Source organism: Emys orbicularis, chromosome 2, assembly GCF_028017835.1.
Source record: "Emys orbicularis isolate rEmyOrb1 chromosome 2, rEmyOrb1.hap1, whole genome shotgun sequence".
Taxonomy (NCBI): domain Eukaryota; kingdom Metazoa; phylum Chordata; order Testudines; family Emydidae; genus Emys; species Emys orbicularis.
In genome coordinates, this window is record NC_088684.1 from 106,725,265 (window position 1) to 106,748,894 (window position 23,630).

Consider the following 23,630-nt stretch of genomic DNA (forward strand, 5'->3'; position numbering starts at 1 on the left):
ATTTGATAATGGGTTCTCCATCTAACACAGATAGGTATTACAATAGACAATGGCTGGAAGACAAAACTAGACAAATTCAGACTGGAAATAAGGTGCAAAATTTTAAAAGTGAGGATGATGACCCACTGGAACAATTTACCCAGGGTTGTGGTGGCTTATCCATCAGTGCAGGCCCTTCCTTACCCATATGCAAAGTACGCAGCTGCGTGCTGCTCCAACCCCTGCTTCACCTCTTCCCCATGACCCCCGGCCCTGCTCCACCCCCACCCCGCCTCTTCCCGCCCCTGCTCCGCCCCCACTCCACCCCTTCCCCAAAGCCCCCGCCCCTGCTCCGCACCCTTCCCACCTCTTCCTTCCCCTGCTCAGCCCCTCTCCTGCTCCCCTGAGGACTGCAACAGGGGGCGGGCCTGCATTCACCGGCAGCGGTAAGTGGAGTGACCCAGTCCCTGTCCCCTCCGCTCCCCTGGCTCCCAGCCACGTGTCCGGTGAGTACTGGGGGGCGGTTCCCCCTGCATCACAAGGCTGGGAGCCAGGAGAGCAGAGCGGAGCGGGCTGAGGCCAGATCACTCCACTTCCCACTGCCCCGTGTGTGCGGGGTTGGACCTGCTCTGCAGTCACCGGGCGGCAGGAAGTGGAGCGACCTGGCCCCGCTCCATTCCACCGGCTCGTGCTGGGGGCCAGTTTCCCCACTGCCCCCTCAAGCCTGCTCCTCTCCCCCCCCCCCCCCCACGGAGTCCTGAGGCTCCACACAGCCCCCGCACGGGGGGCTGCGTAGGGCACCAAAATGGCTAGGGATGGCCCTGCATCAGTGGCAATTTTAAAATTGTGTTTGGATGTTTTTCTAAGAGATATGCTTTACTTCAAACAGGAATTAAATTCAGGGAAGTCCTATGGTCTGTGTTATACAGGAAGTCAGACTAGATGATCAGTGGCCACTTCTGGCCTTATAATCTCTGAATCTATCAGTCCACAAATAGTAACTGAGTACTTTCCAGTAGTGCGTTATGCAACATGACTAACATCTGTTATGCGTTTGTTCTCTCATCCTCTCCCCAGGGTGGAGTGTTTTATTTTGGTAGGTTGTCTTTTATGCACACATGCATGCACAGGTGCACACACACACACAACACATTACTGTATATTTATGGTAGACAAGAGACGGGTGAAGAAGTGCACCCTGACCTTGGAACAGAAGGGGGTGAGATTTGTGATAGTTCCTGTGGGAGTTCATTCCACAGTCTCAGAGTGGCCCTTGAGAAAGTTCTATCTCCGGCACAGATTAGTTTTACCCCAGAGCCCTACAGGGGACTGGGATCCCATGGGACCTGCAGGACCCGCTGCCATAATAGCAGGAGCGGGTAAAATTTACTTTCTTGCGAGCGGGATTGGGTGGGCAAAAAAACCCAGAGTGGGGTAATTTGCAGGAAAACACTACATCTCTCGTCAATTTGTCAGAAATAGAATTTCAGCAATGTAAAGCAAGTTTTTCTTTTTTTTTTTAAAAAAAAAAAGATGTTAATACTTAAATTTAAGAGGGTTAGAAAGAGATTTGATGTCTATTATAACAGGAGTTAAAGTATTTTTTTACGTTTAAGCAAGATTTGTTTTATTCTTTTAGTGGCAAAAATTGTGTCTGAATTCCATATATATATATATATACACACACACACACCCCAACCATTTTGGGGTTTTTTTGTTTTTGTTTTTAGTAGCATGGGGGAATCTGTCTCTCTTGGGGGATTTCTGGGATCTAAGGTTTTTGCAAGTGGGAGTGGGATAAAAATGCAAGAAACAATGCAGGAGTGGTTGGGAGTGGGTATTGCAGGAAGGGAGCGGGATTAGAAAAATAGTCCCACTCAGGGCTCTACTTTACCCTTATTGTAGAAAGTTCCATTGTGCCAGAGGAATGAAGTTGTCAGCCATAGACTCTTCATGCACAAATGTTGGCTGGTTGAGACCCCACTGACAATCAAGCTGATTATGTCCAAAAGATAGGATGACCAGACGTCTTGTTTTTAAAGGGACAGTTCCATATTTATGCTGTCCTGCAGGTGTCTTGACTTTTTCTTTAAAATGGGCAAATTGTCCCGTATTTTCTGCCCCCCATCCTGTAAGCATGATCTGAGCATGCCTAAAACCCAATGCCTGTCAAACCCCACAGCAGGAGGACCAGATGCAGGCCATTGATAGGTGGCAGAGCAGCACAGACAGACAGTTGGGTACACAGGGAAATATAGGATGAGTGTGAGCTGGAGAGAGAGAGAGACAGACAATTTTGGTTGCTAAGTTATGGGCTACAGAAGCAGTTGAACTGGCTAAGTACTTAACTCTCGGAAAGAATTCACAACGGATCCTGGGCAGAGGGAGGTGCCTATCTCTGGCCTGTCAGCCAGGCACACCAGGTCAGCTGCTTAGGCGTCTAAGCCTCTCCTCACATCTCTCCCACTCCCTCTCCTCAGCAATTCACTTGATTCTAGAAAAGAGAGTAATTCAAGAGCTGAATATTTGGGTTCAATCTTTTCCTAAGTCAAAAGATTCAAGTCGAAATAGTAAATTTGACAGATTAGTAGGGCCAGATGCTTGGCTGGTGTAAATTGGTGTAGCTCCCCATTAAAGTCAATGCCAATTTATACTAGCTAAGGATCTTGCCCATTAAGTGTGCACAGCTAAGAGCTACTCTACCCACTGGGCCAAATTTTCAACAGTCGTGCTCACAAATTATAGAATACAGCTATCTAACCACCCAATTTACAATAAAACTTGCAGGCACAAATTAGAGGCCAGACTGAAGCTCCTTTTAAAATGTGGCCCATTACACAAGACTCAGATGGAGACAGAACATCCCTGAATATGTCACCAGCTGCTTTCCTTCTCATCTCTTCTTTGAATGGCAACCCATTTCAAACAAGCAGACTTCATTTTCACATTTCTCAGCTGTGTTTTTTGAAACCCTGTTTCACTGAGCGGCAGCTTAGCATTCAGCCTGGCACCCATTCTAAGAGCTTTAAAAAAGAGGAACAACCCTGACAATAAACGTGCCATTTGAGCTTATTTCATTTCTTTAAAACTAACTGTTCACCTTACATCTGCACATTTTGTTAATCTACAAAAAAATGTAAATAGTATTTGACATATTGGTGTCATAAATCATTCTGTTTTATGCCCCCGAGACAGAGGGAGCTATGCCACAAAAGTCTGCCTCCTCTGATTTATTAAACTGTTGCTTAAAGGATGTAGGTTTCAGTTCAGGGTTCATCTTTTTAAAGAAACCTCACCCCAGAGTTTTCCCCAGAGCCTGACTGAGGGGTGTTTTCATCTTCTACCCCATGCATTCCTTATGTTGAGAGCCTCCCTCACCTTTCAGTTAGTCTAGGACAGTGGCTCTCAACCTTTCCAGACTACTGTACCCCTTTCAGGAGTCTGATTTGTCTTGTGTAACCCCAAGTTTCACCTCACCTACAAACTACTTGCTTACACAATCGGACATAAAATACAAGTGTCGAAGCACACTGTTACTGAAAAATTGCTGACTTTCTCATTGTTACCATATAAATATAAAAATAAATCAATTGGAATATAAATATTGAACCTACATTTCAGTGCATAGTATATAAACAGAGCCGGCTCTAGGTTTTTTGCCGCCCCAAGCAAAAAACAAACAAACAAAAAAACATCCGAGAGCGCAACTGCTGAAGCAAAAAAAAAAAAGGGTGTCCGGAATGCCGCCCCCGAAATTGTGCCGCCCCAAGCATGTGCTTGGTTTGCTGGTGCCTAGATCTGGTCCTGTATATAAAGCAGTATAGTATATAAAGCATTGTCTGTATGAAATTTTATTTTGTACTGACTTCGCTAGTGCTTTTTATGTAGCCTGTTGTAAAACTAGGTAAATACCTAGATGAGCTCATATACCCCCTGGAAGACCTCTGTGTACCCCCAGGGATACATGTACCCCTGGTTGAGAACCACTGGCCTAGGATGATCATATGGCCAAAAACAGCTCAGTCACACAGGTGCAGCTACCATTTCCTGCAATAGGAGTTGTATAGAAATTGTGCAGAATTTGGTCCCCAGTAAACATTATGAGCCAAATTCAGCCTGGCTGTAAGCAGCTGTAACTCCATTGCTTAGTAAAGTGGCAAATACAAGTGACTAACTACAACTGCCTTAGAGCAAAAGATTGGAGAGGTCTGAATTTGGCCTTTTAGCTTGTATAAGCAGATAACTGGTAATATGAAAATCAGCCTTTTTTGCTGATTTTTATAATGTCATGAGCAGCTGCTGATAACTCAGCAAGACCTGTAACATCTTATTTTGTGTTTTGGGGAAGGGATGATGGGGATATGGAGGTATTTGCATTTCCTAACTTCCCCCCATTTGGGGAACAGGGGGCATAGTGAGATTGCTCCCTGGCTTCTTTCTACCCTTTACAAAAATCTTGGAGAATAACCAGAAAGGTATTAAAGTTTTCTCAGAATGGCATTTAGAATTTCCAGACAACCGCTGCCACGAGAGAGCCAGTCTACAAAAAAAGCAGGTGATTTTGGACAGCTACCAAAACTGCTCCAGACAGAATTCTCTATGGGGAAGGAGAACAGTTCAGAAATTGTTCCTAATTAGTTCAGCCCACACTGTGAAATCCCAGCAGAGTGGACAAGTACTTGTATGTGTCAATTTAGACATCCCCATTCTGTTTCTTGCACCTTTTCCAACCTGCTAATTGCTTGTAAAAATGTAGGCTGTGGGATCTCTTACTCAGGTTCTTCATACAGTATGCTGCTGATAGGCTGATTTTCATATTGCTAGCTGTTTTGTTCATTTTGGTGATGGCATGATCAGCCACTGATAATCAGATAGACCTGCAACATCTTATTTTGTATCGTGTGTGTGTGTGTGTGTGTGTGTGTGTGTGTGTGTGTGTGTAGGGGTGTGATGGGGATATGGAGGTGTCTGCATAATCTTATATTCAGGGACGGATTTAGTCTTGTGGGCATTGGGATCAAATGGAAGATTTTTCACCCCACACTCAATTGCTCTCTCCTTATTGGCGACAATAGTGATGCCTAACTGCAAGCCCCTCTTATCAGTCAGTACTATAATGAGGTAAGGCACAGCAGAAAGCAGCGGTAGTTTCAGTAAATGGGATGGGGTTGACTGGCCTGTACAAGCCTTTCCAAGAAAAACGAGGATGCATTGGCAAGGAACAAAATTCAGTCTACACTCATTACTAAGAGACATGGCAAAGACTCAAACTACTGCTTCATTCGTGTGACAGGGACTCCCCCAGTTCAACATTAGGCCTTTCACTGCTTCAGTTTGCTTTCTTCCCAATTAAGATACCACACCACTAGTGCCTTTCAGGTTAAATCTCCCTTTCTGAGGTCTGGTTTATTAACATGAAAACAACACTCAAAAGCAAACCTTTCAATCTTCTTCCCTGGGCTCAATTCATCCTTTCAATTCATAATAGGCTTTAGCATCCTTATAGCCCTCCTTCCAGGACTTCCCATTCCTTTTAGTCCTTCCAAGCTAAGCTTGCCCTCCTGCCATTCTCTCAGCTAATGCTTCTACCCTACTGCACCTTGCAGCTCTCTTCCCAGGCCCTCTGCCTGGGAACGCTGACATTCCTTTCTAACCTGCTCTCTCCCAATCCTCAGCTAACCACATGCAGGCCTCTTAAGTCACATGGTCCCTCATCAAGGACCTTCCTGATTCCTCAGTCCTATCAAGTGGGAAGCAATTCCCATAAAAGACTGGTCTTGGAACAAGCCCACTGGTGCATGTGTGCTGTTATAATACACAAAGATCTGGGGAGTAGGAGTTAGAATGATATGTCTGACAATGTGGTCTGTTTAACCCCAATCATATCTTAAAGGCAGGTAGAGCAGGTTGGTGTTAATGTTTATAATAGAACAGAAAGCAAGATTAAGGGAGAGATTCCCTCCCCCAATCCAAATGCTTTGTGTCACTCAAATTAAAATTCTTCAGATTGGACGAGTGTTCTCTGTCAGAGCAGCTTCTTTGCTTCCCACTCCTGGTGGGCATGCATTGTACTCTGGCTAGCCTTAACTGGAGAATGAGGATGGTCACTTAGAGACCATCTTCACATGCTGTAGCTTAGAGTACCCCCAAGACTGCTCTAACCTACACAGGGGCTGTGGTTGGAGGTATGCTACAACAACAACAAGTAGACAGCTGTAACCTGCTGTGTGCTGGCCCATCCCTACATTCCTGCACTGAGTGGCTCTTGGTGCAGGAAAGAATCTGGCCCTAATAGTGTGCTTGTCCTAAATAATGATTTTCCTTCTATCTTGGGATTTAGATGGGCAAGATAGAGTCAAAGTAAAAAATGTACTGCAAATGGCTTTTCTTTAAAACTTTTCAAATACAGATGGAGCCATAAAAACATAGTAACAGGAATATGCACCAACATTTTATTCTTATTTTTTGCAGTTCCTTGAAATTGCTACTTTGCTATTAATGCTTGTGCTGAGATAGTCAAGCATGCATTGGCTTTGTCATATCAGTCATGCCGCTGTTCAGCACTGGAGCAAGAAATTTGCCCAGGGGGAATCAGCTAAGTTAATGCTTATTTCATATTGCTGAGCCAGTATTATTTTATCTCACTGTCACCATTCTCTGCAATGTCAGTGGTATAACATGTTGATAGCTTTTTAAAACTTGTAGTCAAGATTGAGCTATTTTTGGCACAGCCTGACACGCTGACTGTACCAGTGCTGCTGCCAATATCGCTGCTGGGGTTTCTCTGCACAGGTGAGACGCTGGCTCAAAAGAGAAACTTCAGGGAGATGTAGAAGAAAAAAAATAATTAAAATGTCACATTTGTGGGAAATCCTTGTTATTTTTAACCATATATTTGGTTATAGGCTCTCTCAAGCTAAGCAAGGTCAGGCTGGGTCTGTACCTGGAAATTAAAATCGAGGCGGCTGCTGCAGGGAGTGGTTTTAAGTGATTCAGTAGGTGGCAAGCTTTCTTCTGGGAAAAGTGGCTAGGAAAAGTGCAAATATGGTAGCAGGGGGCACTGTGTTTTCTTGTAAAACCAAGATCCTGACCACTTATGGTCAACAAAGAGCTACAAGTACTTTTTGGCAATAGTAGGAATGTTACCCAAAATGAAATTTGATCAGGACACTTGGGTCAACACCAGTCTGTCTAACTACATGCCCAATTGTGGTTTTATTTGAGGAAAGCTGTTCTTGACTCCTTGACCTAAAACGCTGTGTAGTATTGTTGTGTGCTGTGAAACTATTGATACACTTAAGTGGTTCTGGGGAAAGTGAACCTACCATTTGTTCAGCTCACAGTTAAAGTTTGTAAAACCTTTGGAGATTTTTCTGGATGAAAGATGCTATTGTAGTATCGTCTGTCCGTTGACTGCTTGTACTTCTTTGTGAGATGTTTTTTCTGTTTCCCATAAAACCTTTGTAGTTCATGTTTTAAAATCACCAAGCCAACACCCCTTCTCTTGACGATTTTCCTTTGTATTTTAGTTATCACCCTTCAGCTAAAAATAAAATAAATAAAATGCATCAATGCAAATATCAGACTGTTTACACTTCTGCAAGCTGTGGTAATCACGCTGTTTCTGAATCTTCCATTGCTTCACAACATTGCAAAATAGTTACATTGTTTAAAAATCTATTTTTCTATCCTAGCCCATAGGAGTGACAGTGAAGCAATCCCTACAGGAGAGATACTATGACCCTAGGGTACATCCAGTTCCTGCACGCGTTCTATAGCATTATATCAGGGGGAAGTCAAGCAGGGTGGGGATGCCTTGCGGTAAGGTTTCCTTTACCACAGGTTCCGTTCCCATGTGCCCTCTTATCCTACTGGTTTCAGAAAAGAGAAGTAAACTCTGCTGTTGCAATTATTCAGAGAACTCAATCTACAGTGGCATCAAGTGTACCAGAAAGTGGCAAATACAAGGACAATGGAATTTTTGTAAGGACTCTCAAAGCATTGCTGGAAAGTGAAAGTATAAATGTAATGGTCCATATCATATAATACTTTATGCTTGAAAAACCCATTCACCATTCATATTGTATTTGAAAGAGCCATAGAAAGGGGCAGGAAAAGGTACAAGGAGGGGTAAACGGACAAGGAAAAACAATGGGGACAAGCAGGGGGGATTACATGTACACTTCAGGATGAGATGGTTATCTGCTAGTATCACACCGCACTGTGAAAAAGCTGAGAAGAGAAAGAAGCCTGAATGAAACCCCCAGATTTGAATATCCAGTATTTTGGGAAAGTTTGGATCCTAATTCTAACTCTGCAGCTCAGAACCATCTCGAGGTGGGAGGTGCATTTATAGCCCTCTTAAAATCAAGTGGAGTTCAAAAATCACAAAACTTAAAAGTTTCCCTCTCTCTTTTTTAGGTCTGCCTGTAAAACAGGTGCAGGTTGAGCTTAGGTTTGTGCTGGCTTCTGTCAGTATAGATCAGGGGTAGGCAATCTTTTCAGTGTCACTCACACTGCCCGGGTCCTGGCCACCGGTCCGGGAGGGCTCTGCACTTCAATTTAATTTTAAATGAAGCTTCTTAAACATTTTAAAAACCTTATTTACCTTACATACAACAATAGTTTAGTTATATATTATAGACTTATAGAAAGAGACCTTGTAAAAATGTTAAAATGTATTACTGGCACGCGAAACCTTAAATCAGAGTGAATAAATTAAGACTCGGCACACCACTTCTGAAAGGTTACCGACCCCTGGTATAGACCCTAGAAAGTCTAATGGGGAGGAGTTGCAGTGCATGAAAGTGTCTGCATCTTTCTGTCCACCAATGGGTTTGTATGGGCCAGCCCAGCTCAGAGTTCACAGCTCTGGCCAAAGTAGGACTTAGAGAAATGAACACTCCCCTCGGTAGCTTCTGCTAGCAGGACTTCTGTGAAACCTCAGCCAGAAAATGAAGCTACGTCCCCTGGCCTCCAGCACCTGAGGAAAACCCTAGAGTGTGGCAGCAGCAAAATTGTCCAACTAGGGCACAGGGGGTCCAGGGGGCTCAGGAAGGGATAGTTTACATCTTCCATGCAGCTTCACAGAATCTGTCCCATTATTTACAAAATACATATAAACATTTTATGTAAGTTTTTACATATTTCACTCCTTTAAAGTATAACCTTCAGATACATAAAGCACAACAAAGTAAAACTCTGACTGGCAAGTTTCTGCACCAAAAGTTATACCACTTTCATTAAAGCGCGTTAATTAAAAGCGCTGTTGCATGTCCACACTGTCTTCCACTGGCGCCATTGTTATACTTATAAGAAGCACAGGGGATCTTTTCAGGAGAAGGCAAAAACACTGCATTTATTGAAAATACAACAGTTAGCATATGCTTTTTAGTCACACAGAGAGAGAGAGAGAGAGAGAGTCCTGCCAGTTGATGTTTATAGTTACCAGTCTGTTGTAGCTCGAGTCAATATAATGGCCAGTTAGACTGAGCATGAGTGAGGAGCTGGGCTCTTGTCGGTCGCGATCCGATGCTCCAAGGCTTTGCAGGACTGAACCCAGAGTTCCATGGCAAAACACCCCAGCTTTATAGTTGTACATTCCCATTTGAGTCCATGCATTTTGCAATGTCATCCTGTAATCATCAGTCCTTAAGTGGTGTTATCATTTGATCGTTATTGTCAGGCTTCCCATCGTTATCTCCTATTTGTTGTCTCGCCTTCGGGGGTGCCTGCCTCACCTCTTAGGTCGTCAATGCTGCTAACATGTTTAGCATCAGGTACAATGGATGTTTTCTGATTGTCTCCTGGTTTTTCCAAGTCTCTCACTTTTTCTTGACCATCTGGACATTTGTGATGGCTTTCACACCTTATTTTTTCCTGATGCATCCATTCCTCATTCACACAAACAATCTCTTACAGAAACCTTCAAAGACAGCAGTATTGTATATTCAGCAGAATACATTGTAAATCAAGCCTTGCTAAATCTTATAACTAAAACAATTCACATTGGGGCTTCAGGCCCTCAACATTCCTCTAATCTATAATTAATAATTAAATAATTAATGGAGATATCCCATCTCCTAGAACTGGAAGGGACCTTGAAAGGTCATCGAGTCCAGCCCCCTGCCTTCACTAGCAGGACCAAGTATTAATTTTGCCCCAGATCCCCAAGTGGCCCCCTCAAGGATTGAACTCACAATCCTGGGTTTAGTAGGCCAATGCTCAAACCACTGAGCTATCCCTCCCCCCTCTCCTTAACCTAGACACAATACAAGATCCTGTTACTTACTAAAACCTTAAAACAAAGAAATGTATATTTAGCTAGAGTGCCTAACTTGTAATACATATAGGAAACCATAGTAGACATTATAACTTATCCTAAAACAAAAGGGTGACCATAATCAGTCATAAGGATTGTTCTGGTCTGTCATTACTTTCTGCTATTCAAAAAGGGTGGCTGGCAGGATGAAATCAAATCATACATTAATTCTCATAGTACAATTATAAAATCCTGCTCCTACACCATAGCGTGTCCACCTTGCGGCACTTGCATTGCCAATGAGAGCAGTGCACTATGGGTAGTTATCCCACATTGCAGCTCTCCCCCTTCTACTGCTAGGTCTTGTGGGAAGACACAGGGGATTGTGGTGCATTATGGGTCTGGGCTCAATGCACTGCTTTCCGTCCCAGCATTCAATGTGCTTCCATCTTCAGTTCGCAGCATTTTTCAACGTCCCTTAGTGCTTTACCCGCCACATCTCTCTGCAGGAATGGATCCTGCACTACTCTGCTAGCTCTCACTAGCACATCACGAGTGGCAGTGGAGTTTTTCTAAACGTTACAAAGGCAACGGCAGTCACAGTTGCCTGACATGGTGTCCAACATGGACAGCAACAACATTAGATTGCTTTTGGCATTCACAGAGGAGCTGAATGCTGTGGAACGTCGATTTTGGGCTCGGGGAAACTAGCACAGAGTGCTGGGATTGGATAGTTATGCAAGTCTGGGATGATGCGTAGTGGCTGCAGAGCTTTCGGATGCGGAAAGCCACCTTCATAGAACTGTGTGCTGAGCTTGCCCCAGCCCTATGGCGCAAGGACTCCTGAATGAGAGCTGCCCTCTTGGTGGAGAATCGCGTGGCAATCGCCATGTGGAAGCTGGCAACTCCAGACTACTACCGGTCAGTCGTGAACCAGTTTGGAGTGGGGAAGTCAAGTTCTGGTGCTGTGTTAACACAAGTGTGCAAGGTCATTAATCACATCCTGCTGCGAAAGACCGTGACTCTTGGCAACGTGCGTGACATTGTAGATGGTTTTGCAGACATGGGTTTCCCTAACTGTGGTGGGGTGATAGATTGGACACATATTCCAATTCTGGCACTGGACCACCTTGCAACCAAGTACATCAATCAGAAGGGGTACTTCTCTGTGGTTTTGCAGGCACTTGTGGATCACCGTGGGCAATTCACTGACATTAATGTGGGGTGGTCTGGAAAAGTGCATGACGTATGTATCTTAAGGAACAATGGTCTGTACCGAAAGCTGCAAGCAGGGACTTTTTTTCCAGACCAGAAGATCACCATAGGGAAAGTAGAAATGCCCATAGTGATCTTGGGAGACCCAGTGTACCCCTTAATGCCATGGCTCATGAAGCCATACACGGGAAACCTAGGTAGCAGTAAGGAGCAGTTCAACAACAGGCTGAGTAAGTGCAGAATGACCGTTGAATGTGCATTTGGCTACTTAAAGGCGCACTGGCGATGCCTATATGGTAGGCTAGACCTGAGCAAGGAAAATATTCCAATGGTTATAACTGCTGATTTTGAGCAGCCAGATATCGGGACTATTAGGGGGCGCAACGTGGGGCTGTATGAATCAGGGATGCCTTGAAACAACACTTCCAACAAGAAAACCAGTAATGGTTGTTGCTATGCTTGGGACTGTAATGATTACTTAAATCTGGTAGCCTATGAAGCAACTGTGATTGTTAAGGCCTAGGATTCAATGCAAGGGACTAATAAAAGTGTTGATTTGCATGGTGCCATGAGGTATCATCCCTTGTGGGGAAAATAAAGAAAGAATATTAATAAAAACACTGCTTTTATTGACAGAAAAACCACACCAACACACAGACACACACAGCCATCTGCACAGTTGCGGGGGGCGGAGGGAGAATTGGGAAGGGGGATGATTTTCATAGTTGAGTATAGGTCCAGCTTTCATTGGAACAGCTGTCTGCGGGGGTGGAGTGTAGAGGAAAGCGCAACTTGCCAGAAGGTGGAAAGGAATGCACAGGGGGAGTTTGGGGAGTGCATGGGAAAGAGTTTACAATGCTGTGAGGGAGAGGGCGGGCACGCATTTGCTCAGTCTGCAATGTTATGAGAGTCTGGAGCATGTCGGTTTGACAATCCATAACTTTAAATCAGCCTCTCTGTGGCATCCCTGTTGTAAGTATCCTTCTCTTCTCTTTCCTGCTTTTCACTTTCCCTCCACTTCTTGTGTTCAGTGTTTTCAGCCTCTGACTGTTGCAGCATGATCTGGAACATATCTTCCGTGGTCCGTCTCAGCCAGTTTCCTATCTTGCACAGATGCTCTGCTGCTGTAGGGCGGTTGTTTCTAAAGGTGAAATCTGGAAACCCATAGTTCACAATAAACAGTAGAGCTATTTTCAGGTACACACAGAGCATTGAAACAGTAACATTAACACACTGCTGGTAACATACCTATCACTTTCTCAGTGACCCTAGGCAAGCACACATGAGGCAGAAGACCCCAAGTATGGTGAGTGAACTCCGGGGCAAGGGCATTTTTATTGCACTGAAGCAATCTGAAAAGGTTGCAGGTCACTTAAGGGGTGGCGACACTCTAAACTGATTTCAGAGTAGCAGCCGTGTTAGTCTGTATCCGCAAAAATAACAGGAGTACTTGTGGCACCTTAGAGACTAACAAATTTATTAGAGCATAAGCTTTCGTGGGCTACAACCCACTTCTTCGGATGCATATAGAGTGAAACATATATATGCACTCTATATGCATCCGAAGAAGTGGGTTGTAGCCCACGAAAGCTTATGCTCTAATAAATTTGTTAGTCTCTAAGGTGCCACAAGTACTCCTGTTATTTTTGCGGACACTCTAAACTGTATCACCATTTTCCACAGGCGGTGGTCACTATGAAAGATATCTCAGTTCTGAGGGTAAGCAGGGAAGCAAGGGTGCATCTGCTACACGCTTGCGGCTTCCGCCCCGGTCCCTATGTTGCTCGCCTGTGTGCAGCTTTGGTCCCTGCCCAAGTGATTGCAGAGTGGCGTGGGAAAGTGTCTTTCAATAGGGGAAGGGACAAGGCAGCTCTGCCAAGGAACCTCTGGCAGAGGATTGTTGAGTACCTCAAGGAAAGTTTCCTAGAGATCTCTGTGGAAAATTCCCATGAAATCTGAGTGCATAAACTCCCTGTTCCGCCGTACTGCCTCGCTGTGCGGGGAAATGCCCAGCACATACAAGCAAAGCCAGCCTTCCACATGTCTCTGCCCTCAACCCACTTCAGAACTTCACAAAGCAAAACCACTTACCAGGGGTCTGCTCTCCTGCTTCTGTCTCGCCTGAGAGCGACTGCAGAGACTGGCTAGACACTTCTGGAGTACAGAACTGCACCTGACTGGATGCATCATGGGGTTCCCCATCTTCAGACAGCACCTCTTCATCAATGACTTCCTCCTCTGGGTTAGGTACACTTTCCACCGGCTCCAGACCCACTGAAGTATCCATGGTGCTTTTTGCAGTGGAGGTAAGGTCGCCACCTAGGATACCATCCAACTCCTTATAAAAATGGCAGGTCTGGGGTGCAGCACCGGAGCGACAGTTCGCCTCCCCCGCCTTGTGGTACACTTTCCTCAGCTCCTTTACTTTTGCTCAGCACTGCAGCGTGACCCAGTCATATCCCTTTTCCTGTAAGCTGCATGCAATCTGGCCATCGGTATCAAAATTCCTACGGCTTGTGCGCAGCTGGGACTGGACAGCCTCCTCTCCCCAAGCACTTATCAGATCGAGTAGCTCTGCAGTGGACCAAGCAGGGGATTGTTTCCTGCATGGAGCCGCCATGATCAGCTGGGAAGACGCGATGTGAGCTCTGCAACACCAAGGAAACAGGAAGGGGACTTTCAAAATTCCCAGGGCTTTAAAGGGGGAAGGGCAGATGGTTGTTTACCTAGCATCAGGGCAGCCGAGTTGAAAGTGCTGACTAGAGTGGCCAGGATGAGCATTGTGGAACAGCGTCCGGAGGCCAATAACAGCGCAAAAATCAAGAATGGTGTCCACACTAGCCCTATAGCACTAAACCCTCAGCGCAAAAACACTTATGACTCTCGTAAGGGTGGTTTTATTGCAGTGCTAAAACTGAGGCGTTTTGGCGCAAAAAGTCGCTTGTCAGTGTAGACGCCACTGTTGTTTCAGCAGAAAAAGCTGGTTTTTAGCGCAAAAACTTGCAAGTGTAGACCAGGCCTGAGCCTACACATGTTGGGTGTGCATTAAGCCAAGATGTCTTTAGAACTAGGCATGGGTGAATATATTTTGCCTAATTTCAACCCCATGCAGACTTAATGGATTTGAAATCTGCACTCAAATATAATTGGGTTCATGTTCCTGTAGGGATTGTGGGGTGGTGGGAGTGAAAAGAGTAGCAAAAAGGAGAGAAAAAAAAATCTAATAATCTGATAAATACAGTGTTCAGGGAAAATATGAGGACCCACTTACGACAGCTTTTTGGAGAGTTCTTCTCTCCTTTATACACAGCACAGATTTCCATTTAGCTAAAAAATCTGGTGGGTTTTTTAAAAAACTGAATATCCCCCGTCAAAAAAAAAAAAAAATGGGTTTAAAATTATAGGAAAAGAAGTTTCACAAATGCAAAATAACTGGGCAAGAAACAATTCTGCCAGGCTCAACCTTAGTCAGAACCCCTGAATATCTGTAGGTGAACATAGACTAATTCCCACTGAGACCTCCATCCCCTTCAAATGAGTAAACAGCTAGAACAAAAATTATGGTTAGCTTCTTGACGTTTCAAAGGGCATATTAAGAGCAAGAGATTTGAAACTGTAGGAATATTCAAAACAAGACTATACAAGTTGCTCAGAGTTTTGAGTAAACATTCTTTCTCCTGTGCTAATTGCCTGTATGCTCCAATTCCCTCTCCCCCCCCCCCTTTGGTCTCTTCACCGATCAGTGAAAGTTGGGCTCCTAAATACCATGGAGGATGTAGGCCTAAGTGCCTAGTGCCTGCCCAGACTTCAGCATGAGGCTAGATGCACACAGTTGAAACTGGTCCTACCTTCCTGAGGACATGGTATACCAACCAGCATGGAATCTTGGCCCTTCCAAATCCTGGAGTGCTAGATAGTAATTCTGGCCAGGGATTGGGGAGATAAGTAGGGAAGAGGCTCCCTAGATCTTCTTCCTGCACTGGTGGACCCACCCAGCACTCAGAGTGGACATGTGTTTAGTGGTCAGTACAGTGGATTCTTCATTTTCTGTCAAAATTATTTTTAACAGAAAAAACAATTTCCACAAAATCAATATTTTCAGCAGGGAAATTTTGATTTTACTGAAAAAAAATTTTTTTTGAGGGAAAATATCAAAACAAGATATTTCAGCCCAAACTGAAGTATTTTGTGTTGAGTCAGTTCAGCCTTAGATTGCATCTGCCCAAGGTGCAACAGTTCCTCATGAGGGCTGTAGTTTGGGTGCCTCATGCCCCCCTTCTCTCCATCCAGCAACTACCTTTTCCATTATGCACCACACTGTCCCCTAGGAGCAAGTCTTGTGGCTTCATGGAAGTTGTACAGTTGTAGTGGATCATGGGAGATGTAGTCCAGCCAGGAAGCCTTGCCCATACAGGAGAATGAGGGCTTGAGCAGTACTTGATTTGTGCCAGGGCTTGCCAAGGCTGAGCCCCAGCCCCTCGAGGCTTGGCAGGTCATAGCTGTGGCAACTCTGAGCTTGCTGCATCAGTTATGAATGTAAAAAAATTGCTTGGGTCCTGGCACCTCTTTCATTATAAACTAAGCAAGGAACACAGACCACTCCTCCCATCAGGCACTGCGGCTCCATAGGGAGATACAATTTAACATGGAACTGATTAGAAATGAAATGTTTTGACATTTCCAGATTGATTTGGTGAACTTCTGGTTCCGTGAAAAGTTTTGATATTGCTACTTTTCATCACAATTTGAGATAAGAACAAATGTCAAAATATCAATTTGTACTCAGCACTACTATTCAGTACTAATTAGCTAACAGTCAATACTGAATGTTGGTTTAGTCAAAGTGAAAAATTACAAAATATTTCTTCCTCACATTTTCCCTGGCTTGGCAAGTGGCTTCTCTGAAAGAGGCTGGAACTTCCCCAACAAGACCAGGGTCACAGCTGGAGAGCCCAATCCTCTGCCACTGGAGTCAGGTGGCCTTGTCTACACTTGGAAAACACGTTAGAAAACATTAACTAACATCATACTAAACTTGATTTTTTTCCTGGGTGGAATCTGATTAACTATGATCAGCTAAGACATTTTTAAACACAACTGGGCCCCATCTGCATGAGATGCTGTCATTTCTAACATCATGTTTGCTCTAGCACCCTTTCTAACATGGTGCATCTTCCCAGTGCATTCATAGCAAATGGGAGTTTTCCCATTGACTTCAATTAGAGCAGGGTCAAGTACTTAGAGGTTTTCTGGATCTGAGAGTTCTAACTGCTGATATGACACTCAAAATATTGGTCACACAGGAGTTTTGAATTACATACTGAAATTAATGCTCAGTAGCTATTGTGGCAATATTATAACATCTCACAGAGGCTGATGTGACAGGTATCTTTTTCAATAGGTTGCAAAAGAAATGAGAAACAAAAGCAAACAGAGTTAAGGTTGCTAAAGGAGAGCTTTTCTATAAACTGCTTTCTATTACTTCTCTGTCCACACTCCCCACCCTTGTTTTTAACACTTCGCTTGTCACTCTCCACTTTTTGTTTACAGGCTATTTGAGGATGGGCGGTAACTTTCTGTGATAACAGGCATCAGATGTGGTTATGTGGGGAAAAAATTAGTCTTTCAGTAATTGCTGGAGGGAAGGGAGTGCGCTGAGTTAACCAACAGGTGACAAGAAAAGTAACAAAGTTTGTACACATATCAAAGAGAAAGATATAAAATGCTTCTTGAATAGGGAGGGAAGGAGAAAAGTTGCTGCTTCAAAAGGAAGGGAGGGGGCAGCTGTTTTAGCTTAGATGCTTGAGATCAGAAAAAACAAATAAATTGGCTGATAGAAAAATCCCAAATACAAAACAGCCAAAGAAGGGGGCAGGGAGAACAGGAGATAGAGCAGAACCACTGCGATGTAGATCATTTTCACACATTAAAGCATTTCATCTTGAATAGAGAGGTCTGATTTTCCTTTTGAGACAGGTTTCTGCGTTGTACATGATCCTGTCATTTAGGGGAAGACAGTGTGGCAAATGAGAACGAATCAAAAAGACTTTTCTTTGTGTGTTTGAAGTGGAAGTTGAGTCATTATCATTCATCACCAGGCTAGTTAGTGCTCATTCAGGTGACAGTTATTTACTGGAAAGAAAACAGCTTTTGATGCCTTTTAATTCCTGAAAATAAAAGAAAAAAGGGCTGTCAACGTAACAGGCATCCGGCTGTGCACAAGGAAATAACTTTAAATCCTAGGGGAAATGAAGTACAAAAGGAAAGGGCTACAATAACCAGGTCAGTTTTCCTTGTTCCTTCGTGTTTCAAAAACTTTGTTAAACGGATAACACTTTCTATGCTGAATTTACAAATGAGACATATAGACAGGGCAGTACACAGAAGTTAGCATCTTTTTATAGGGTATTTTCCCCTGTTATTTAATTTTAGGGCAGCTGTGTATTTTGAATAATCCCGTGTTCCCGTGTATGACATCACTAATGTTGGGGTTTATTTGAATCAAACACAGAAACCTGAGTATAAAAGTGCAAGACTCTTTTGCCCTACATTAGTCCTTTATAGGTTGAAGTCCTGGCCTCATTAAATTCAGTGGGGCCCCCAGGGGTATGTCTACACTACAACTGTGAGCGAATCTCCCAGCCCGGTGAAACAGATGCCTGCTGGCAGCACTTGAGTGAGCTTTCTAAAAATAGTAGTATGGAAGTTGCAGCTCAGGCAGTGGCTCGAGCTAGCTGCTTGAGTCCAAGCCTGTGCCGGACTCCCTGGATCTGAAGCTGGGTGGCTAGTCCAAGCCACCTCCCATTCTGCAACATCTACACTGCTATTTTTAGTGTGCCAGCTTGAGCTGAGCTAGCACTAATCTGTCTACCCGGGCTAGGAGGCACACTCCCAGCTGCAGTGTAGACATACCCTTAGTGTTAAAGGGAAATGATAAGGCAAGAGTTGCCTTAGCTGGCGGATTTTAATTCTCAAATCCAGATGTGGTTCTGGGAGTCCTGCCACAGAACTTCTGTTTTTAAACAAATAGATGCAAGCCAGGAAGCATTTTAATGCATAGAAATAAATGTGCACCATTTCCCTTCTGCTCTTCACCATTTCTGTTTCTCCTTCACTTCTTCACCCTTTGTTTTTTTCTCTCCTTCCACCCATCATGGTAGCTCAACTGATTTGATCCTCCGATCACTCCTACTACTTCCTGAACATAATTTGTTCTTCTGGAGGCAGCATTTAGAAGTGCTGTGGATTTTCTCCTGCTAATCCTTTCTCTTGGCGGTAGCTTCTCTTTCCCCGAAGACTGATTCCTTCCCCCTGCAGCTCCACTCCACCTCACTTTTCCTATTCTCACATCTCTCTGCTGCTGATATTGTGCTGATTTATTTTCTTGTTCCTCCCAATCCCACCCTCCATTGCTCCTCTACTTGTCTTCCCACAACGTTGCCTCCCATCCTTTTCTTCCTTCTGTGTATTATTTGTATTACAGTGGTACCTAGAGGCGCCAACTGAGATCAAGGATCAAGCCCCATTGTGCTAGACATTGTAGAAATACATAATAAAAGTCAGTCCCTGCCCTGAAGAAATTATAACACCAGGGCCTGTCTGCACAGGGCGTTTAGTCCATACTAATTCGAGTTAGTGCAGATTGAAAATGCCGGTGTGCACATGAAACAAACCCTTAAATCCCTAAACTTCCTAGTTGCTGTGAATTTTAGAGTCGTCTTTTCAATGTGTACTAAATTTGATGCAAATTGAGTTAGTGCAGACTGTGGTTCATGTGGACACACTGCTGCTGCTCATTACTTTGGTAGTCCTCCAATGGTTTCCCCACACTGCTTTGTGGGCATCCATGAGTGACCTGTGTGCCCTCCCCTGCTTTGGGGTCAAGTTGACCAGATGCCCCTTCCCCCATTTAAAAACTGGCACAGGGCCAAGATTGGCCCATTTGCTGCTGGATTCCAATATATCAGCATTGCAATATTACTACTCCAGATTCCTCACAACATACATCGAGCAGCCTCTTGGAGCCATGGTGAGATCTTTGGTCTCCTCACCATGGGGGAAACATGGCAATGCAGGCAGCTCTTGTGGCCAACCACTGCAATAAAAAAAATACTGTTCAAGGAGATCTCAAAGTAGATGACCAAAACAGATCATAACTGGGGTGCCTATCAATGCAATATAAAGTACAGACAGCTAAAAAAATATACAGAGCAACCAGCGATGACCTGTCCATTTTATGAAGAGCTGGATGGGATTTTTTACTTAATACCCTTATGGAGACTTGAGCCCCTGATGGTGAGCAAGAGTCACTGGAAGATGAGGAAGACAGTGAAGGGTCTCGTCAAAACCCAGGACCTAGAGCGTGGCTGTAGAGGAAGCCAACCTGATTCCCAGCCTGCAACATAGGAGGTAGATCCTGCCAAGGGGTTCTTAGAAAATAAGTACCGGTATGTATCTTCTGTCAGTACAATTTATTATTATACCACATTGCTGTGCTATCTTCCATTCTGGGTGCCCAAAGGTTGCTGCCATTTGGGGCAGATGTAAGCTAAGAGCTCTGTTTCATGATTTTACAATCACTATGAGCAGAATTTATAATCTTTTTTAAGCTTTATTTTTGTCTGAGATGTTCTGGCGTAACTTGTGCAATTGAAACCATTGAAAAGTTACATAAAATCTGCAGTGCATGCATGGTACACTGAAGAATTTATTTTCACAGAAATATAAAAGCACAATCACAAGACAAAATAAAGAGTGCAATAACATGCCACTTCTACCATGCATAAAAGCAACAATGTGCTTTAAAATAGGCAATAATAATCACTACTGCACTCATATTTGCTCATAACTCACCTACTGGATGGTGAAGTGAATGAATTGCTGTTTAGTGTTTTTGTCATTAAAGGGTATGGCAGAATGGTACAGCCACTATACTAGCAAGATGAAAGTCAATTGGCATCACTGTCCTTGCAAGAATAATAAGTCCTAATAGCAACAACAACAACAACAACAACAACAAAAGTGGGAGATTACTTCTCTAAGGCTCCAGTCCTGCAAACAGAGACATGAATAATTGTACTCATGTGAGCAGTCCCACTGAAGTCAGTAGGACTATTCAAGTGTATACACTTAAGCACCAGTTTTCTTCTATCAGGCAGAAACTTACAAGGCGAGAGGATAGTCAGTCAGTCAGGCATAAGATTCCCACAGACTCCAGGAATGAAGATTTGCTTCAATAATTCCGATATATGAGAAGTGACATGTGGCAGATATAAAAATCAGAAAAATCGTCAGGGTTGGGTTTTACATTGAAATATTTCTGATATTCAACTCTAAATGAGATTTGACTTTCGGCTTTATCGGTGTTCTAATTTTGTACCCCTGCTCAGAGCATTAAGTTGGTTAGTATCTTAGGATGGTGATGCACCACAAGTGGTGACTCAGGGGAGATTAACTATGAGGGCAGTATGTCCCCACGGTACAGCCACCGATGCATTCTTGTTAATGAGACGATGACTACAGCTGAGTTCAGTGTTAACTATATCTATTCAGCATGTACTAATTTTCAAACGCAAGGAAAAACTGTTATCGGTCTTAATATGCTAATTTTAAAAGTGTCCACTGAACACATGACACTCATAAAGCCTGGTGGTATACTCTAGTTGAATTGTCCCTGTAGTGAAGTTGAACTTTTCTATAGAAAGATGAATGCAAATTACTCCCTGGTTCTGTCATTGCCACCAACAAACATTCACATTCATATGCAAAAACACTCCCACACTCATCTTTTAAATTACATGCATGCTGGACAATGTTGCTTTAGAACAGTATTCACTGCAATCAGGCTATGAATGCAGTCTGCATTCTGATCTTAGTCTGTTCTGTCTGCATCTCCCCTCTAGGTTTCTTCTCTCTCAGCAAAAAGAAACACCCCACCTCAAACCCAATCTCAATGACTAAAAACAAGAAGCCTTATTCATATGAATGAGGCTGTTTTTGTAAGTGCAAATGCGGAAGCTGCCACCACCAAAATGTTTAGGAAACTGGTGAAAGGAAATAGCCCTCTTGTAGCCTAGAAACTAATTCAAGCATTCAGCTCTGTGGCAGCTATCTCTGGCTGAGCTGTGGCCACGATGCAGCACCTAGAGGAAGATCTGACTATTCTTGGAGAAGCGGATGATATCTTCTGTGAAGGTAAATAACCTTTTATTAAGCAGATCTTTTTAATACACAGACGGAAGACAGGTTTGTACTTAGCTTGTATTCTGTGTCTTTGGTTAAAGCTGAAGTTCTCCACTGGCTCAGGACAGCCACTAGGGCTCACAGTGATAGGGTTGAAAAAGACTTGCTTTCTCTCGGTAAAATAATGGGAACAAAAGCTTTCTGGGTGCAAGATAGTGAGTGAGACTCATATTAACTAGGCAGACAGGTTACACAGCGAGGATGTTAGCTCAAAAGGGAAAGCAAAGGGGGAGCTACATACAAAAGTGCATCCTTTGATCTAAAAAGTTACACTTTGCAAAGTAAGCAAATACAAAGGGGCCTGTGTTCAGTGATTGACACTGTGGGCCTGATTCACCATGGCCATAAGGCTTGTGCTGTCACTGGCACCAGTGCAAAAGGCTGCTAAATGAGAATGGAAATGTTTTACACCCACTTCGCACTCACTCTCCATTGCTGTAAAGGATTATACCAGGTGGAGGCCAATGAGAATCCGGTCCACAGTCTCTCTCTCTTCTCCCACCACTCCCCACTGGCTTAGACACAAAGGATTTGATCCCGCAAGCCCTCCCTGCACAGAACTCCTGTTGTCTTCCATTGGAGTTCAACACACAGAGGGTTTGCAGGATTGGTCTCAAAGATTGGTAATCTTTAAACTCAGCTGCAACATAGTTTCAGCAAACTCAGTTTAAACAGAGTTTGGCTGGTCACTTGGGATGGGGCCAAACCAAGTTATTGTAGCCTGAGTAAAGACTAGACCAGAGAGGAGAACACATTTTAAAATCCTGGCTTCAGTGATGTGCTGCCAATATTTGAATAGGTTTCCCACAAATATCCTCCCACCCTTACGCTGTGACGTATCCCTATGCCAGACGTGCAGTGCATTTGCAGAGGCAGGCTGAGAGGTCAGAGCATTTTATTCACAAGTACTTTCTAATAATCATAGCCCAGGAGGGAGGCAATGCCACCCAGCAAACCAACTTACACTTAGCTGGAAATGTTTATGCTTTGTACCTGAAAACTATACTGAGTATACAATAACGTAACGCAAAGTTCAGTTTGTGCAGTTTGGAAGGAATATAAATCCTCCTGCTTCAGGGCTTAAATGAACCTCTAACTATTGGGGTTCTGGAGGAAGGTTTCCCCTGGGGGCAGCCTATCCCATAATTACCTACTGTAGGGTTTCTTGTAATCCCTCTAAAGCAGCTGGTAGTGTCAGTGTCAGGCTACATCACTGGTCTGATTCAACAGGATTCCTCTGGGTACAGTTTTCAAAAGTGCTTAAGACCCATTGGAAGTCAATTGGATTTAGGCTCCATAGCCACTTAAATGCTTGTGAAATTTTTGTCCCATGTAATTTGAAATGTGGGGGGTAAAAGTGAACTTTTTTTTTTTTTAATACCTGCATTTGATATAAAGTAATCCAGTCCAAAGACAAACACACAGCATTCATGCAATCCTTGTGGACACCATGGCTAAATCATCTCTAGCAGGAATGACTTCTCAGGAGCCAGCGAAAGGCTGGTTACTGGCAGCCAGGGGAATCATCGTAACTAACCTTCCCTTTAGTTTAGTGGCAGACTTAACCAGAGGCCCAAGAGAGCCCCCAAAAGTCTTCCCAACATATCACTGGATGGTTGTAACATGATCTGACCCTCAGCCACATTGGTGGCTAGATGGTATTAGGAACAGGTTCCCATAGTTGGGGGGGTTAAAGGCCCATCTAGATGAGGCCCCTCTCTGTGTTTTTCCCTTTGTCCTATTTCCTTTCTTTTGAGTGAAACACGGTGTTTTGCTTTTATTTTCCAAAGCACTTGCTAACGCCATTCATGGCCTCAGTGAGGGCCCAGTACACTCCCATAGAGTGGGCCGTGCTAGCCAGTGAGGAGCTATCTTCTGAGTCTCAGAGCATTTCCTGAGCCACCTCCACTTGCATGGAAAAGAGAGAATCAAG

At 43.9% G+C, this 23,630-nt stretch overlaps 1 protein-coding gene across 1 annotated transcript in view; it reads left to right on the forward strand.

Annotated features, from left to right (window-relative positions):
- Positions 1–21,555: 21,555 nt before the first annotated feature.
- RIPOR2 (RHO family interacting cell polarization regulator 2) overlaps positions 21,556–23,630 on the forward strand; it is a 100,812-nt gene continuing 98,737 nt past the window's right edge. Inside the window, exon 1 of the mRNA XM_065398913.1 lies at positions 21,556–21,649. Coding sequence (XP_065254985.1) covers positions 21,589–21,649 — 61 coding nt within the window. The 5' untranslated portion in view covers positions 21,556–21,588. The remainder of the gene's footprint in view (positions 21,650–23,630) is intronic.